This window comes from Haliotis cracherodii, unplaced genomic scaffold (genome assembly GCF_022045235.1).
Source record: "Haliotis cracherodii isolate W230 unplaced genomic scaffold, xgHalCrac1.p SCAF_17, whole genome shotgun sequence".
Classification (NCBI taxonomy): Eukaryota; Metazoa; Mollusca; class Gastropoda; order Lepetellida; family Haliotidae; genus Haliotis; species Haliotis cracherodii.
Window position 1 is genome coordinate 8,644,238 of NW_027266272.1, and position 19,943 is coordinate 8,664,180.

A 19,943-nucleotide genomic window follows, 5' to 3' on the forward strand; every position below is an offset into this window, starting at 1 on the left:
TACGGTTCTTTCATTCACACATAAAACAAACTTGGTACATCTTGTTTGCCCCTGACTTTATATCTGTAATTCATGTCATTATCAACATATTTTATTACCACACGATCAGGAAAAATAATCCTCGGTAAAGGTTATCAGGGATGTTGCGAGTCTACTCTCACGGGAATATGAAATCACGTTTACTGTGAGACGTCCAGGATTCGGATATTCGTCGATACTATGTGTTGTCCTCAACTGAAGTCGGGATGCTTTCATCGCTGTTTCCTCCGCCGGTTGACCGACGTCTTTGAGCAATAATTGGAGATTTAAGTTCCTGAAAAACAAAGTTCTTGTCAGTATCAATCAAGGTAATAGACTATTGGACACGGACCGTTGTGTTTGTTTGGTTGTTGTTTAAGGACACACTCAGCAACATTCCAGCTACATGACGGCGGTCTGTAAATAATCGAGTCTGGACAAGACAATCCAGTGACTTACATCAAGGGCATCGATCCACGCAACTGGGATACGATGACATGCATGATCACCCAAGTCAATGATGTTGAATTGACGTTATATAGTGTTTTATAGTAATGTGTTAAAGTGATATTGCATTGTGACGTTGTCGTGTGTTGTATTGACGCTGTATAGTGATGTATTAAAGTCATATTGTATTGAGATGTTGTAGTGATAATGTATTCAAGTTGTATAGTGATAATGTATTCAAGTTGTAAGTGATAATGTATTCAAGTTGTATAGTGATAATGTATTCAAATTGTATAGTCATAATGTATTCAAGTTGTATAGTGATAATGTATTCAAATTGTATAGTGATAATGTATTCAAATTTTTATAGTGATAATGTATTCAAGTTGTATGGCGATGATGTATTCAAGTTGAATAGTGATAATGTATTCAAGTTGTATAGTGATAATGTATTCAAATTTTATAGAGATAATGTATTCAAGTTGTATAGTGAAAATGTATTCAAATTTTATAGAGATAATGTATTCAAGTTGTATAGTGATAATGTATTCAAATTGTATAGTGATAATGTATTCAAATTTTATAGAGATAATGTATTAAAGTTGTATAGTGATGTTGTACAGTGAGGTCGTAAATATCCTAATGATCACCTTCATTGCACCGACTGATTGTTTAGATTGAGAAGACTCGCCACACAGCGCATCAGAACTTGGTTCAACTCTTAAGGAACCATAGCTTGATATACTTCCATATGACAGAGCGCGTGACGATCCGTCAAGCTGTGTGTGACTGAAGGACTGAGCCGGTTGTTGTGCAACCATCTTTGTAAGGGAGGTAACTGCTGCAGCCGGACCATACTCCTGAAAAACACATATACCAACTTTCAGCAATATTCCCGCAATATCACAAAATGTTCAGAACTGGAAAATAATTCCATGAAGACTCATTCTATCACAACAAAACTGGGAGTAGAATTGTTGAAAGGCAACGCAATGGCCTCTGTAGTGTAGTGGATAGAGTTTCTGCAGAAGGAAGGTGGGTATAGTTCGATCCAAGCCGCATCATATCAAAATACATTAAAAGATGACACTTGCTGCTTCCTGCCTGAGGATAAAACAAGGACTGGTTGCCTGGAAATCAGTATACTGTATCTGAGTGGGGTACTGATGTAAAACTGCGGCTATGTATCTCAGTGGGCTAGAACTAAAAAAACGGCATTAGTCTTGTCTTGCACACACACACACGCACGCACGCACGCACGCACGCACGCACGTACGCACACACAAACACACACACACAAACACTAACACAAACGCTAACACACACACACACACACACACACACACACACACACACACGGCTATGTATGTGCAATAATCTTTGAACACAACGTTAAACCCCCATTTCACTCACCTGTAAAAGAAGTTATATTTATTTATCACAAGAGAGATGAGATGCTGGACCTCTAAAAGTAGGGTTAGGACAAGTTTAAACCGCACACTGAGGCTACGACTCTGTGACATGAAGTCACAATATATTCTGCTGATGAATATATACTGCTGGGTATGAAAACGTAGACAACATAGATGGCATTCAAGAGCACCAGCCGTCTCCATAAGTGTACAAGACAGGAACTGGTCAACATGCATCCTAGGCTAAACAAACACGAAGTCGAGGGTTTCATGGATGTCCGCCAGACACAACTGACATGATGCCGACGACAAAAGCACAAAAACCCTGGAGCAAGTTCAGATTGTGTAGACGAAGCACTCAGTTCGGCAATGTAGCCTCTTGTGTTCCAAATACCACAATTCTGTTTTAGACTATGAATGGACGACGGAAATACAATCGACATTTTTCCCCACATCTCACACTCACCTATACTTGTCATCTGATCCAATTGCACATGCGGAATGGTATCACAGATTTAGAAATGCGTCTTTCAAGACTTAGTCCTGAGGTCTTATTTCACTAGTCCTCGGAGTATGTGTCTAGTCCTGCGTGAACGAGACACAACTGTTTCCTATGTTTATATTTGCTTCAGTTTTATTCAGTTCTGTTTTGCAGCAAACTTGAAACATTGAAAACTGTTCAGATTTATAGACCTTAAATGCTATTAGTCAATGAGGACTGTCATTGGATATTTACTTGTCTTTAGCATAATTTACTCGTCTCGGGCTAGCGGACTAGCGTGAATTTCGAAGGCTGTGATCATGTTACCAATATGCAGATAATAGGACAATGGCGACGTATCGATGCGAATCGAAAATGAGGAAGGTGAATAAACGATTCACACCTGACAAGTCTCCATAGCAATTATATCAATAATAAATTCCTGGCATGTTATGTTGGCATCGCTACCTCTATCTATAATTGTATCTAAGTTCGATGTATCTATTGTATGAAGGGAGATTCGGATGATAAAGTTAAAAGAAACACAATTTCATTAATATTCTTAAGTGACTCAAATTTGTAATATTGATATTTGTTGATTGGGGTGTTTCACAACGAACACACAAAGTAGAAACTTCATAATATATTAAGGGTGTTTTCTTCTGCAAACACTTTTTATTGAATATATATCTGTTCCTAGTCAGTGAGTTCAGTCAAAGTCCCTGTACTTGATCATAAACATTGATCTGTAAAATATGACATAGTTTACCGAATACAATTGTATTGAATTTACGCGAACAGGATGTTTGCGGTGACGCTTGATCTGATCCTAATGTTCCGAATCCGCCTACCTCGTAGTTGATAAAAAGCAAAATGTCCTACATTTAATGTAGCGTGACAAACGGGTAGTGGTTCCGTGCATCCTGACATGATCGTGAAGAACTCACGGTTAAAAATGGATTGCTTGTGTTATATACAACGAGTTTAGCAGCTATGTTTATTCATTAATGTACATTGATATAAACTGTACTGAGGCATTATAACTCGTGTATACAGTACAGCATGCCTGTATCTACCCATAACATAGGAACCTGATCACCGGGGTCTACCTGTGTTGCTGGCTCATCGAGAATTGACCGGAGATCCAGATAAGCTGCGTATCTACGTAAAAAACGCATCAGAAATGCAGAAATATGCAGTAAAATAAAATCCAAGCGTAACAAATACGCAACGAACATTACAGATACGCAACAAAAATAAAACTTGTGCGTATCATCAAAATATTGTGAAGTAACCCTGCGTATTCGATTTGCAAATCAGCAACTTATTTTGAAATTATAAACGGGCATCCGTCAACCTTGCCAAACTCCACGATGACAGTAACATCATGATCATTTGCCATCACACTTTCTTGTGGAAGTATCGTGGTATTTTTGAGTCCTATAAAGCTCTCGAACCCACACGACACCAGTTTGCAGGGAGTAGATGAATATTGTTTTTTAATATATATCTTAAATACCCACATGTGTAAAAACTAGTGGGTAACAGAAATTTGAATACCCAGATAGAATTACTGATACCCAATGATTTTAAAATGCATGGGTAAAATATCCACAACACCAAAAGCTTATCTGGAGCTCTGGTATGGCTTTATCGTCGTGCTGAAACATACCTGCACTAGAATTTCCCCTTTGGGTTCGACCTTGGACTGCTGGACAATTAGACGTCTTGTCACCCGAGGATAGCCGTCTAGGCGAGATGCCTCTTCAGCCTTCTCACGCTTGTACAACTGCAGCTTTTTGAGAAAATTCCTGCAAAAAGAGGATGGCACTTAAACAACTCAAGCTGATGTTACTCGTTGATGTAGCCACGGTTACTGCATCCCCCTAAAACAAAACTTACGTACGGATTTTGGACAACGGCGACCACAAGGGTTTGTTTTCGATGTGGAATCCTTATTCACTGTCACTTTCGACGAATAAACGTATAGGTATTTGAAGGTAAGCTATTGCGAAAGAGATTGGTATGGATATATTGAAAATATTTAAGGATGTGTAACCAGTAGGAGATGGAGACGTGCGTTGCAAATTCTGCAGATCACATTGACAGACTTTTCTAACCGAACGATCGGTGCGGACCCCCGCAGTGACACATAAAAACTTGATATTACGCGACGAACGGATCAGGAGATACGCTGACCACAAATACTCGTTCATGGTGTCTGTACTGACCCCTGTTCCACAAAAGATGGTGGCACGAATGTCATAACTGTCTATATATATAGCCAGGGTGCTAAGGCCAAACATTTTTCGTAATACTCAGCAATATTCCAATATTCCAGATTTATAGAGGCGTCTGTAAATAATCGACTCTGGGACAGACAATCCAGTGATTGACATCGTAAGCATCGATCCACACAGTTTGGATATGATGACATGCATCAACCAAGTCAGTGAGCCTGACCACCTGATCCCGTTAGCCGCCTCTTACGACAAACATGGGTTGCTGAAGACCAATTTTTACCCGGACCTTCTTTATTTGACCCGTACTCTTATCCATACAAAACGATCCGTGTATTAAGGTCAATGAACACCGCAATATTCCAGATACACGAGCCTCACGATGTAAATGATGGCGTCGGGACCAGACAATCCAGTGACTGATGTAATGAGAAATGATCCACGCCTTTAGGGCACGATCACACGCCCTCAACCAAGTCCCCGAGCCTGACCACCCTATCCATCAAGTCCTCTCTTTGGACCAGCACAGGGTCCCGGGGACCAATTCTAACTCGGACACCACATCGTTCCCAATTCAGTTACCCCTTACCACCAACAATGGGATGCTTGGGACATATTCTACCCTGTGCAGGCGTCTGGAACACTGCCAGTAAACTGGGAAATATCCGTTGGTTTGTGACAGTTCATATTTATAAACTCTCAAATACCTGATGAATTAATTTCTAGGTTTATTAACTTGAATGAATGGCGTTTTACGCCTTAATATTCAAGACATGTCAGGTCCGCCTATCAAGAGTGGAGGTGAACCAGTGGTTGATACCACGAACAACTATCCACACAGGCAAGGGATTACACACTATCAGCAAGGGAACACAGTTTCACCACCAGGCAGAGTGAGTGAGTGAGTTGGGTTTAACACCACTTTTAACAGTATTCCAGTTATATCGCGGCGTGTCAGCTTAATGTGGGAGGAAAGCCCGAAATGATGCAGGTCTCAGACGTTTACCACTTCGGTGAAACCCACGAGCACGGGTATGGTGCTGAAAAACCTAGAAACATAATTGGGGCTAACCGGGATTCGAACCGACAATCATAGGTTTCTGGCGTGCCCAAGGGGCGCAACTCTGCATAGCGAATCGCATAGACGACTTGGCCCCCCGTGCCCCCGACAACCAGGCAGAGGAATACACACTATCAACCAGGTCACACAGTTTGACCACCAGGCAAGGGAATACACACTACTATCAAAGAGGTCACACAGTTTGACCACCAGGCAAGGGAATACACACTACTATCAACCAGGTCACACAGTTTGACCACCAGGCAGAGGAATACACACTATCAGCCAGGTCACACAGTTTGACCACCAGGCAGAGATATACACAATATCAACCAGGTCACACAGTTTGACGACCAGGTAAGGGAATACACACTATCAACCAGGTCACACAGTTTGACCACCAGGCAAGGGAATACACACTATCAACCAGGTCACACAGTTTGACCACCAGGTAAGGGAATACACATTATCAACCAGGTCACACAGTTTGACCACCAGGCAAGGGAATATACACTATCAACCAGGTCACACAGTTTGACCACCAGGCAAGGGAATACACACTATCAACCAGGTCACACAGTTTGACCACCAGGCAAGGGAATATACACTATCAACGAGGTCACACAGTTTGACCACCAGGCAAGGGAATACACACTATCAACCAGGTCACACAGTTTGACCACCAGGCAAGGGAATACACACTATCAACCATGTCACACAGTTTGACCACCAGGCAAGGGAATACACACTATCAACCAGGTCACACAGTTTGACCACTAGGCAGAGGAATACACACTATCAACCAGGTCACACAGTTTGACCACCAGGCAAGGGAATACACACTATCAACCATGTCACACAGTTTGACCACCAGGCAAGGGAATACACACTATCAACCAGGTCACACAGTTTGACCACTAGGCAGAGGAATACACACTACTATCAGCCAGGTCACACAGTTTGACCACCAGGCAAGGGAATACACACTATCAACCAGGTCACACAGTTTGACCACCAGGGTCCTGTCCTATTCCACAAAGCTATGCGATCGTCGTCGTAGGATGCATTCGCTTTGTGGATCAGGAGCCTGATCTTGAGCACAGAGCGGTCGGGTAGCCGAGAGGTTAAAGCGTCACGCAGAAGACCCGGGTTCAATTCTCACATATGGGTACAACGTGTAAAGCCCTTTTCTGGTGTCCAACGCCGTGATATTGCGGGAATATTGCTAAAAGCGGCGCAAAACTATACTCACTCACTACTAGAGCACAGGGTGGGGTAAATCACAATATAGGTTTCGTGCAGAGTGTATCGCGATATTACGGCGACATGGAGTAGGATACGGGTGAACTACTCACTGCCAGCTCCAGAACCGCGTCTGTAGTTGGGGGTCAACGAAACGGTCACCTATAGGACGGGCCTTGAGCATGGTGCGTCGGTCCGAGTCCAGCTGGAAACCAAGGTAGGTTTATTCTTATACTCTGTAATAACGAAGACATTCTGGGTGAATGAATTGGAAATATAGTCAGTTGGCCACCAGCGGAAAAGAGGATTATTTTAGAGTTTCGTTACCACATTTTCCTGTATACCTTAAACCTTTTCTATTGCATAAAGGAGGTATCTGTACACAATTTTCATTGGGTAGTAAGCTTGCAAGTGTGTGCGTGAATTTTCAGGGGGTCAAAATTGCATAAATTGAAGGAAAAATGCATAATTTGACAAAATTGGCTGTAACATTTTTATTAAGTCATTAAACTATCCAAATTATGTCTTTGATTACAGGTAATATGTTCGGCTATCTGAATTTGGTAAATATTTTGTTTCATTTAACTGTTATTCTAATTCTCAGTGGAAACATTGGTAAAAATCATGTTTATTTACTTCATTTTCAAATCTTGTGAGTAGGTAAAACACTAATTCCATTGAATTATGACAATAAAACCACTATATCTGGGTATTAAAATCTGCCTTAACCATTGTACTATCCTATACAAAAAACAAAATGAAAATATATTACATAGGGGTTGAGATATTGTATACAATGTTACCCCACCCCCCAAAAAACAGTTTTGACAAAAATTGCTTACTGAGATATGGTGGTAGATGATGTTGCTGTAGTGGATGAGTGGGATAATTGCAACAATGCTTAAAAACAGCAAAATAGTAAACTCATAAAGAAAAACGATGTTTCAAGTTTTTCTGTGAGCAATTATGGTGGCCATCTTGAATTTCAAGATGGCCGCCATTTTGCCCTGTTTTCAAAATCAAGATCTTATATAGTTCTTCAACATGGTCATGTAATATATCATATGAAAGCTTTTAACATTGTCTTTTCAATGGTGTACATAATTCACTGACTCCTGTGGTAAATTGATCCCCAACAATGAAAAAAGGAAATATTGAAAGCTAATTTCTCTCACGACTTCAACCCATACCCAAATTTAGATTTAAATTAAAATGGACATATTTTCACTCAAAAATTGTATTGTAGATATACAGCTCTTTTGTCTGAGGATTTCACTAGTTTATGAAGAAACAAACATGAGAATACTTGTAGTATTATGAAGTATTAAAAATAAGATGTGAAATAATGTCATCTCTAGTCACCGTCAGAGTCCGTCTCATCTGGAGAGGTATGTAAGTGAAATTGTTTCTGTTTAGGCATGACATAGCACAACTGCATCCAGGGGAACATCCCATGATGTTCTTGGCGCAGCTACACCTGAATGAGGAGCATCTGCCTGAGTAGAGGTTGTGTGGTGGGAGTTCCTCTAGGTCTCAAACTCTGTGGAACATGTCAGCTGGAAGTGTATTAATGCTAGTTGCAGTCGATGCTGGATTGTACACATTGATGACAAGTGAGTCTGTCTCTTTAAGTTCGAAGGCACCAGTTTCTTCTGTTGGTTGCAACAAATATGGTTGTGTGATAAATATGTTCCAGGTCCACAATCTGTGACCGCATGGAATCATGGTAGAGCTGCTACAACATCTGAGAGAATGAGAGATTGGTGTACATCATCAACTGATATGCACCCATTCATATCTGAGCAGAAAACTGTACTAACACATTACTGCCTCGGCTGTGAATGACACTGTGGTCGTATCCATTGCAGGAGGCATCCATGACATTGATCACCATTCGTGTAGCTGCCTCTTTATGTGTTGACAGTAGATTTGACATTGCTTCAGATTGATCTATGGAAGATACTGCTGTATGTGGGCTGCTTAATCCACCTGCAATCATGATGATTTGATGATTATGATAGAGATGCTGTGCCTGTGTGTGCAATTCTGTGGTCAAGAATTGTATCAAATTTTGCTTGTTCATTTCAATAAAACTAGACAATGAAGCCAGCAGAAGGATGTCTCATGTATCTATTATTCTTCAAATTTTCTTTGATCATCTCTTTTTGTCCGAGTTGCAGATTTTACTGACTTTGTAACATATTGGTCAAAGACATCATCGTCTTAAGTACAACTTTCATTAAAGTTCTTCAGCACATTCCAATTGAAAACATCAGCCAAATCTCCAAAGGTCCTAGCTTGTTTGGTTTGCCTATAGCCTGTACAAGAGCCATGCTAGAAATAACAATGCATGTTGTGTCATCAGTTGATGGTAGCATGAGAATCTGCAAGCAAATGTGATAATGCAGCTTTGTTGTACAAAGCAGGCCATCTGTTGTTGCCAGGGAAGGTGGGGTCTGGGACAGCTCATGTGTTAAGATGCGGTACGTTTACTTCTCTTCCACTGTGCAACCTTCTGAAAAGTTTTCTTCCTTGCTTACAGGTATTGGTTTGAGTTGACTTCTTTGATACCTGCATGGTGTACAGTGCGGAACATGTACTGTTGGAAATATTTTCTGATATTTTGTCATGAATACTCTTAGCATTATCCGCCAATCGATTGTCAGTGAGCTCTGACAAAAGCTTGTCACCTCTATTCATACCATGATGATGTAATATCTTCCTTAGATCAATCTGCAGCAATACCAAAACTACCAAATTAGATATAGATGGGTGCAGGTACTGCAAAGGACCCTCTATTCATACAAGTTGATGATGTAAATCAACCTCTCACTCAAGATGTTGTAACAACTCTACCAGCATTCCATGCGGTCATGGTTGTGACACAACAAGCAAGTTCAGTGGTTATGGCAAGAAGTCGATCTGGAACATATTTTTGCACAACCAGATTTGTTGCAACCAACAGAAGAAACTGGTGCCTTCAACATGAAAAAGACAGAAACATTTGTCGTCAAAGTGTACAATCCAGCATCGACTGCATCTAGCACTAATTATAATACACTTCCAGCCGACATGTTCCACAGAGTTTGAGATCTAGAGGAACTCCCACCACACAACCTCTACTCAGAACTATTAAGATCTTGATTTTGAAAACAGGGCAAAATGGCGGCCATCTTGAAATTCAAGATGGCCACCATAATTGCTCACAGAAAAACTTGAAACATCATTTTTCTTTATGAGTTTACTATTTTGCTGTTTTTAAGCATTGTTGCAATTATCCCACTCATCCACTACAGCAAATCATCTACCACCATATCTCAGTAAGCAATTTTTGTCAAAATTGGTTTTTGGGGGTGGGGTAACATTGTATACAATATCTCAACCCCTATGTAATATATTTTCATTTTGTTTTTTGTATAGGATAGTACAATGGTTAAGGCAGATTTTAATACCCAGTTATAGAGGTTTTATGGTCATAATTCAATGGAATTAGTGTTTTACCTACTCACAAGATTTGAAAATGAAGTAAAAAAACATAATTTTTACCAATGTTTCCACTGAGAATTAGAATAACAGTTAAATGAAACAAAATATTTACCAAATTCAGATAGCCGAACATATTACCTGTAATCAAAGACATAATTTGGATAGTTTAATGACTTAATAAAAATGTTACAGCCAATTTTGTCAAATTATGCATTTTTCCTTCAATTTATGCAATTTTGACCCCCTGAAAATTCACGCACACACTTGCAAGCTTACTACCCAATGAAAATTGTGTACAGATACCTCCTTTATGCAATAGAAAAGGTTTAAGGTATACAGGAAAATGTGGGAACGGAAATCTAGTTTTTCCCCTCTGGCCAACTGACTAATATGTTCAAGGCTGAGTCATCAATATTCCAGCTATATCAAGGCGCCTTGTAAATAATAGAATAAGTACCATTGGTCGATATTATGAGCAAGGGTCCACGTCGTCGGGGCACAAACAGGAAATCAACAAAGCCACAGAGAGACCACCCCTTCCATTTAGTCGCCTCTTAAGGCAAGAACGGGTGGCTTTCAAACCGGGACTCCCACGGTTACAGTGGTTTACTAACCTACCTTGCAGACGAGACCGACGAGGGTGCCAAGGACGGTGGCGCCGATGATGCAGCTGAAGATGACGAAATTGACCATTCTTGGATCTGCCTTTTCTCGACTTAAATTCTGATGGCGCGGATATAAGATTGATTGGTTTTAACATTTCTTGAATGATTAATGAAAATAAATCACTTTTAATTCAAATTGAATTCAAAACGTCAACAACAGAGCACATTCGATTATCTGCCAAAACAGATTCCATCGGATGTTAAAGGCAAAATAATGATGATTTTTTTTTTTTTATGAATGGCTCACTGAAAATCAGTGACGACACCAGGTGTTCTGCTCTTCCGGTGCTGCCCGCCAGAAATACATCTGCCAAAGGACGGCGTCCTGTATACAATCGAGTGTGGCTCAGACAATCCAATAATCAGTATCATAAGCAATGATCCACTTCGTTGTGGTACAACGCGACGCTACCAACCAAGTCGGGAAGCATGAGTGGCCCAGTCGTCTAAGGTGCCGCAATTCGCTGTGCAGAGTTGCGTCCCTTGGCAACGCCAGAAACCTATGGCTGTGGGTTCGAATCCCGGTTAACCCAGATTGTTTCTTGGTTTGTCAGCACCATACCGGTGCTCGTGGGTTTCACAAGTGGTAAACGTCTAAGACCTGCATCACTTCGGGCTTTCCTCCCACATTAAGCTGACACGCCGTGATATAACTGGAATACTGTTGAAAGCGGCGTTAAACCCAACTCACTCACCCACTCACCCACCAAGCCAGACTAAACAATCCACTCAAGTAAGTGCCAATGAGTAAGGAGGTGTGAACACTCCCTGTAAAACTGTAAGTCATAGTATAGGACAACGTCGGGTATCATCTTCTATATTTAGTAAATTCCTATGATTGTATACTATAACATTGACCAGACCCTTGATGTTGAAACTTTGATAGAAAATTTCAGCTGAATACAAAATGTCTTTCAGTGAACTTTCTCCTAGATCTGAGGACATCCCATTACGGGTCACGTCAGAACAACATTTCATCGACCAATCCGAGCGTTGCTTAACAGATCACAACATTGGCAGTCGAAATGTGTTTTCTCATCATGTAACCTCGAAATTGTTAATAGGGGTTGTCCGAACAATTACGGCCTGTATGACTGATTCCATCAAAAGCACATCTTCGCAAAGCAGATAGGGGACCGGTCATTCATTAGGGGTGGGAGGGTCAGAGGTTCTGATGCACTAATGTACTGTGAAAAGTGACCCTTCCCTAATGCTTGTCATATGTTCGGATTACACACCTGTACATGTTTTTTCCTGACCCTCCCCGAAAAGACAAAATGCACTCATTATAAAATGTCTATTTTACATGACCCTTCCCAAATATTATCATGTATATTATGTAATATATGTTTTATGACCCTTCCCTTGAGACAGTAATATTTTTTATGACCCTCACCTGATTCCCCCTCCCCATAGTTGGAAACAATTACAAGAATCAGTCCATAACATACAGTGGTACGTACCTGAAAGACGTACTTGTTTCTCTCTGTAAGGAAGCATAAATACTCAAATATATTGTGGTTTAGGAGGCGCTCTCCTACTCAATGTATCGATAATATACTGTCATCCCTCTATCAAGGGGGCGGTCGGGTAGCCTAGTGGTTAAAGCTTTCGCTCGTCACGCCGAGACCCTGGTGCGATTCCCGACGTGGGTACAATGTGTGAAGCCCATTTCTGGTGTCCCCCGCCGTGATATTGCTGGAATATTGCTAAAAGCGGCGTAAAACCATACTCACTCACTCACTCTATCAAGGTGACCGCCTCCGTGGTCTAGTGGTAGAGCGTCCGCCCGGAGAGCGGGGAAGGTCCGGGGTTCGATCCCCAGCCGCGTCATACCAAAAGACGTTAAAAGATGGCTCGGAGTCAGTATACTGTGTCTGAGTGGGGTATTCATGTTAAACTGCGGCATGTCGTCTCAGTGAGCTAGCACTATAAATCGGCATCAGTCCGGACTAGTACAAGCAGCCACACACACACACACACACACACGTACATGCACGTCGCTATATAAGTGCAATAATCTTGGACGCGACGTTAAACCCCATTTCACCTCACCTCACCTCTATCAAGGTCGGGGAGGTAAGGTAATGTTTATGAACTCTGCACAAAAAAAACGATTGCTAATGATTTTTCCCCATTACATTTAAATACAAAGTTTACCCAGCTAAACGGTCCATTCTGGCCACAGAAGAAACCAAGAGAGCTTGACTCCAATATGAGCCGGTCCTAAAGGTAAACTAAATATAATATTGAGGACATTTTGTTTTTGAAATATGAAACTCTCTAAAACGGTGCAAACACCCGCCCTGACCTCTAACGTTTCATTTTGGAACTATGAGCATGATGAATACTATCTGTTTGCATCTTCAGTCTATTAACATAAAAAAAACCATCATCTTACTTTATAGTAAGGAATTAATTTACTGAATAAAAATTACTGAAGAAAATGACTACCTACCAATTATTGAGGTGGCATTGGTACGTTTCGGGTCATCATTTCTATCAGGACTTCGCTCCTCTTTCAAAGCTTTTCTGTCCATTCTCAATTCTGTGTTACGTATAATTCCTTTAAGCCTGAACAGATAGAAGTGACGAGTAGCGGAGTCAGCAATACTGGTTAAAATGTTCCCCAGTATTTTATAGTGACGGTCAAATCTTCGACGCCATCCGGTTGATCCTATGTTAAACACTGCCCCAGCTACGTGGAAGTAACCGCCGCTGTTATACTGACCAGTGTCTGAAACCAAAGGTAACATTAATATCTCCTCCTACCACTATGTGTTGCTGCACATTTAGTGGCTTAATTTATTTTTAATATATTCACCAAGATGTGCATTTCATTCATGGAAAAGAAAGATGGTATGAATATTACCGATGGTCGTTATATTCCATACCATAGTCCCTTGGTTAAGTACATATGTTTCACATCTTCTTGTATTATTAAGGTTGGTTGGTTGGTTGGTTGTTTAACGCCGCACTCAGCAATATTCCTGCTATATGACGGTGGTCTGTGAATAATCGAGTCTGGACCAGACATTCCAGTGACTGATATCATGAGCAACGATCCATGCAATTGGGATCGATGACATGCATCAACCAAATCAGCGAGCCTGCCACCCGATCCGTTAGTCGCCTCTAACGACAAGCATGGTAGCCTTTTACGGCCAGCATGGGTTGCTGAAGAACTATTCTTCCCCGGATCGTCACGGGTCTTATCAATAACGGTAGGAACATCGAGCATAATAATTTTCTGAAAGTTGCACACGTGCTCTTTAGCTCTTCTCCTTGTTGATTGGTGAGGTAAAGGGATGTGACGTCACAGTGGTAAGAGGCGACTAAAGTCGACTGAAGGGATCGAGTTGTCATTCTCGCTGACTTGGTTGATGCATGTCATGGTATCCCAATTACGTAAATCAATGCTCATGATTTCAATCACTGGATTGTCCTGTCTCGAATATTTACAAAGCCTGAATATTGCTGAGTGCCCTGTTAAACAAACAAACAAATAGGGTTGAGATTTTATACGTCCTTCTTAAATTGACAGTAAGTAGAAAATAGAGAGCGAGTGGAAACTCTCTCGCCTGGAGGCTCGGGGCTTATCAGTACCCCCTGTATTTTGCGGTCTTGGAATATTTTGCAGAAATGTACACTCAGTGCAGAAATGTAACTTGCTGAAAATCACTTTTTGTACAGAATTGTACCTTTTTGGCTCTGGAATTCTAAACGTGTAAACATATATTTATTTCGTTTTGAAGTGAAGGTGACTGTTGTATTATTGTTCACCGAAAGTGCATATCTATTTGTTGACACTAGTTATCTCCAGAGTCACTTCTATATGCTATTCTAGTTATGGATAGGGTTATCATAAAAAGAGACTGCCACAAGTCAAACAAATGCAAAACTACCAGACACGAAAACTAAGGTTAAAATGTTGGTGCAGAATTTACAAAAACTGCAGAATTTTGGCCGCAGAATACATTGGGGACTGGTTTATAGAGGACTCCACCACTCCTGACAAATAAATTCGTAACTCCTGTCGAACATTTGTTGAATTCTCTGAGTGCATGAGCTTTACACAGAATACTCACAGCAGCCTTTGATTACTTTTGAGGAGCATTTCGTAGAATCAAACAAGATAATCTTTGATTGTAGCAGTTTCTTTGACAATTTCAGGAATTCACAAGAACAGGCGATTTTGTTGTACGTCAAATCCCTGGAATAGAAAACCCTTTATCTAAAAATGCAAATTACAAAAAAACTCGGAATTTATTTCCTGAAACAGAGAAAATTCCTGGAAGCTGTGCCTAAATGTTGGAACTCAATGTGCCAATGTGTTAGTCCAGTGGATCAAACATTTATTTACATTTCACCCTTTAACTGATTGACACAATAAAAAGGCAGGGGCGATGGTCTAGGCTTGTAGATAAAGCCCTTGCTGGTAACACCGGACGGCCTGGATTCTGTTCCCTACACCAGTACAACGATTTCCCAAACTGGCTTTTGGAGGATGGGTCCCAAGTGTCCCAAGTGTCCCATGCTTGTATGGCCTACTGAAGGCATATTCCCGAGGCAAGGGCGTTAACTAACTATAAATGTCCAGTTTCCACCCTTGTCGAACAAGACTGGGATTTCCAGGCTCGATGGTGGCGCCACCAGTGGCTATTACGAGTTATGTCCCCTCTATGTTCCTCCCATTGACCAATCAGATTCCCTCTCCTATCACTTTCATTTACTTCAAACAATATGATGGCGCCCAGTAAAGAGCTCTGCTCAATAATCAAGATCTATATTGTAATAAAACAGGTCTTACCCCGCGAAGTGCATAAAATCACGTGAGCACCTTGATTAAAACCATGAAAGAATTTGCTAAATATCTGTCGATGCCCAGTTGGCGGTACACATGCTTTGCAAATCCTGCAGTCGACCGAAATCACTTGAAATCCATGTTGTTTAGGAACCGAATGTCTTGTTCAGGTGACTGAAGGGGGTCAGGACTTGGTTGATTGTCAGTGTGTTCTGATGGCCTGTATCCTTGCTCAAGCTTTCAGTGACTGGTTTGTCTGGTCCAGACTTATTATCTATATGGTGACATGAGATACCTACCCTATTGCTGACTGTGACTTTAACAACAATTATTCTAGTCACTTCACTGTTACAAATGCTCCTGACCCATGGAGACTCTGGTTAGTATTGATCCCAGCAACATATGCTGGTTGTACAGGCCACAAAACTGCATGGGCAGGCTTAGTGACTTGGTTGACTGGTGTCATCATACGGCCACATCATGGATCAGTGCTCACAATATAAATCCCTGGATTGTCTGGTCCAGACTTTATACACAGGCCGCCCTCATACAGCATTGTGAATATACTTACACAACTGTTAATGGCAGACCCTCCACACAGGACCCTAGAACTGGAAGATCCCAGGTGGTCAGTCGGCGACAGGACAGCACCTGGGCGTATTTTTTGCAGGACCGGGGGCAGGGCGTGTCTGACTGGACATCGCGTGACACCAGCAACACCAGGGTGACGTGGAGGGCGACGACAGCAACAGCATTCATCAGCTACGTTCATGTCATGATCTTAACAGGAATAAATAGTTAAAAAATTGATCAATGGACCTATCAGCGTTAGAAATTGGCACTAGTCCTGTAGTCCTTGTCAAACTGCCCAATTGTTAAGGTATCATAAGGACTAGTAGAGATTTGCCATTTTTAAGGGGTTTGTTTTATAAATGTTATCATTATAAAGACTAGTGGACTGAAAATGATAGTTTCTATCGCTGACTGTTACAAACACAAATGGCAGTTTTTACGGGTCAACTGCAGTATTTGGGTCCCCACTTCGGGGATTTCCGTAAGGCAACCGCTGCCTTCGGCAGCTTCGCTTATATATAAGCGCGCACGCGCAAGCGTGCCGAAATACGTTAGGAGGCATTTTTTAGCAAAAAGGACCCCAAAAATTAAATGGACGTGAAAAGTATGGTCTTAAACTCCGCCCCTGTGGGGGTCGAGAGTTTTACGATAGAAAGTGAAGCCGAATTATTGTACTGTCAACTTCTTGTTTGTGGGCGGGACATAAATGACGTACGACGTCACGTGTCTGATCATGTGACTTTCCTTATATGGACTCGTTACTACGAAAGCAACTTCGCTCATAACTTGTAAATTCATAAAGTGTGGCTTGTACAAATAAAACAGAGTCGACTTGGCGCACAGTGAAGACATCTTTGCATAGGTATGGGGCGAATGCGGGAATGTATGACAATTATTTTGTTCAAAACATTATCAGAAAAAAATATTTCAGTTGTTCAATTGATCAGTTTCTAAGTTCACCGGCCGTGTTTACATTTATTAAACTTAGGAAGCAAAATGATCGTTTAAGAAAAAGATGAAAAAGAAGCAGAAAAGGAAATTGAACTAGGTCTAGGTGGATCCACAGACTTAGGTCCTAGAATCTATATGACAGTCAAAACGAATTCAACGTTTCAAATGATTTGTTTGAATGAGAAAGTATCTGTCGATGATCATTTTCCTATGAAAATTCACATGCTTTCATGAATGAAGTTATACTATATTGCGATTTATTTAAAAAAGGGGGATCTTACTTTACCCCCCATTTTACTTTAATATTTCGACAAGGGAGGACAAACCCTCCTTGTACCCCCCGTGTGTTGTCTGTGTAAGAAAATACTGAACTGCAGACAGCGTTCGGTAGAAAAACAAATCCTCTCGCTTCGACCGTAAAAAACGAACTGCGCATGCGTGGAACGTTTTTCATTCGACAACTTCCGTAAACACGTAAAAACGTTCCTTCCGAAGTGGGGACCCAAATACTGCAGTCTACCCAAATGCAGGGCAATACAAATAAAGAACGGTGAACAAACTGATGCCTCGTTTTCGATATATCGTGAGGGGCCATATCAGTGCTGCGATACTAGTACACTATCAGCCCCCAAACTAAGATTTGTTTACCAGAGAAAGGAAACTTTGACGTTGACCAGATAACTTGGTCCATGCCCACGTGTTAGAGTGTCGAATTAGTTCTTGTATAACAAGTGAAAAGTATGTCACTGTCATATTACTAACGCTTGTATGTTACATACCGCTGAACGCTCACAAAACGTCTCCACTTCTATACCGCCATTTTACGCTCCTTGACCTAAGGGCACATAACTCTGGACTAGTAAAAAAGACTGGGTTACTGTCTAATGTAACATTAAACTGGAGCTCATTTGCGCAATAAGCCCAAGAAGCATTCGTAATATACCATCAAACTTCAAGCAAATAACTATTCCTTTTCGAAGGCGTCCCAATCCTTGTGATCGTACATTACAGAGCTACTCCGTATTTTGTATTTCGAGATTATTTGAGTACATCTGTATACGTATCACAGACACGTTATCGAACTTTGAACATTGGCGGTGTTGTGTAAAAGCATATCTGGGTATATTGTTTAATCAAAGGATATAATTTCACAGTGGTTGGTCTCTTGACCTCTGAATAAAAACGTAATCAATCCATAAATGCAAACAATACTCACGAAATGTACTCGATGATAACATAAGAATGCAGAACACACGGGTCAAGTGGATTGCGTACCGTTTGTGTGAATAATTAGTACATATGTATAATAAATGGTGATGCACGTTTGCAAACATCTGCATGTGAATGAAGTCAGCTTCCTTGTGCTGTATAAATGTCTGAAATTTTAATGGCACATGCCTTACAAATATGCCTCACAGATACTCAAATTCATGGAGTGAATGTTTTTTTATCGCCGCGGTCAGCAATATTCCATCTCTACCGGGTCGTACTGTAAACAATGTAGTCTGCACCAGGTCAATCATTACCTTTCCTTGTATGCAATGAATGTTTAATGTTGGTTTATCCTATATTTATATGTACATATAAACGTTGGTGAAATGATACCTATACTACCGCTGATAGCGACCCGGGTGTAATAAAAATTCAGTTCAGTTCAGTCAGTCAGTCAGTCAGAACTAAGATCTGATTTTAAAGAGATTGGGTGAAAAGGGGTTAAATAACGTCGAGTTCAAGATTATTTCATTTCTTTCATAATTGCAACGTGCATGCACGTGTGTGTTTGTCTGCTGGTACAAGTGTTTACCGGATTTATAGTGCTTGCCCACTGAGATACCACCACGCAGTTTAACCCCACTCAGACACAGTATAGTCCTTGTTTCATCCGACAGCACCGGGCAAGGTAAGGGCGTCCTTACTTATTTTTGTGTGAAAGATTGATCATATTTGCAACAAGGCTTCAGGCGCTCAGGATATTTCCGGTAGGTCTGTTTGTGTGTCATAAAATTTCATAGCACGAGCCCAGTAGACGCACATGAATCAAGAGAGAAAGAAACACGAGACGTTTCTATAAACGTCGTTGAAAGCGCAGCGTCCGATCAATGCAGTTAATGGTCTAAGGGAGATAATCGTGTTATGAGATGCTACTAATAAGTAAGAGTTAGGTCCCTTGTGTGGATTTTACGCAAGCTCCTTCCCAGCGCGTGACACCTTCGTTACACTCTCGGTAACATCGCTGCCACCAGTGTGGGCGCGGCCATTTCAAGAATCTTGAAATTTGCCCTCCAACCCCATATGTAGTAACGTTTATACTTTTGTTTATGTCTTTGGGAATGCCATCATATTTCAATTTGAAAAGGTTTACGACTGACCATGTTTTCCAGATGAATTTACTTTGTTGTTTTGATAATCAGATTGGTTCGAGATTGCAGACTAACGGAAAATCAACCAACTTCTCCCTTACATTCTTACTATATCAATAACATGATAGTTTTAATGAAATAGAAATTCAAATTGACAAATGAAGAAAGTAATTAAGCAGCGATAAGTGTATTCGGCGTCACGAC

General features: G+C 41.0%; 1 protein-coding gene across 1 annotated transcript; it reads right to left on the reverse strand.

Annotated features, from left to right (window-relative positions):
• Positions 1 to 217: 217 nt before the first annotated feature.
• Positions 218 to 18,196, reverse strand: LOC139464326 (uncharacterized). The gene is made up of 10 exons (XM_071245850.1): positions 18,159 to 18,196; positions 16,427 to 16,635; positions 15,140 to 15,264; positions 13,510 to 13,788; positions 12,515 to 12,537; positions 11,005 to 11,109; positions 7,014 to 7,105; positions 4,031 to 4,169; positions 1,116 to 1,325; positions 218 to 313 (listed from the first exon to the last, which is right to left on the reverse strand). The coding sequence occupies exons 2-10, from the start codon at positions 16,612 to 16,614 to the stop codon at positions 218 to 220; spliced, it is 1,257 nt and encodes a 418-aa protein (XP_071101951.1). The 5' UTR covers positions 16,615 to 16,635; positions 18,159 to 18,196.
• Between the last annotated feature and the right edge of the window lie 1,747 nt (positions 18,197 to 19,943).

Coding starts and splice junctions, on each gene's coding strand:
- LOC139464326 (XM_071245850.1), bottom strand. CDS start 16,614: ATGAATGCTGTTGCTGTCGTCGCCCTCCACGTCACCCTGGTGTTGCTG. Junction 15,265..16,426: donor GGTCTGCCATTAACAGTTGT/GTAAGTATATTC, acceptor TTTCTATTCCAG/GGATTTGACGTACAACAAAA. Junction 1,326..4,030: donor AAGGGGAAATTCTAGTGCAG/GTATGTTTCAGC, acceptor TGTGTTTTTCAG/GAGTATGGTCCGGCTGCAGC.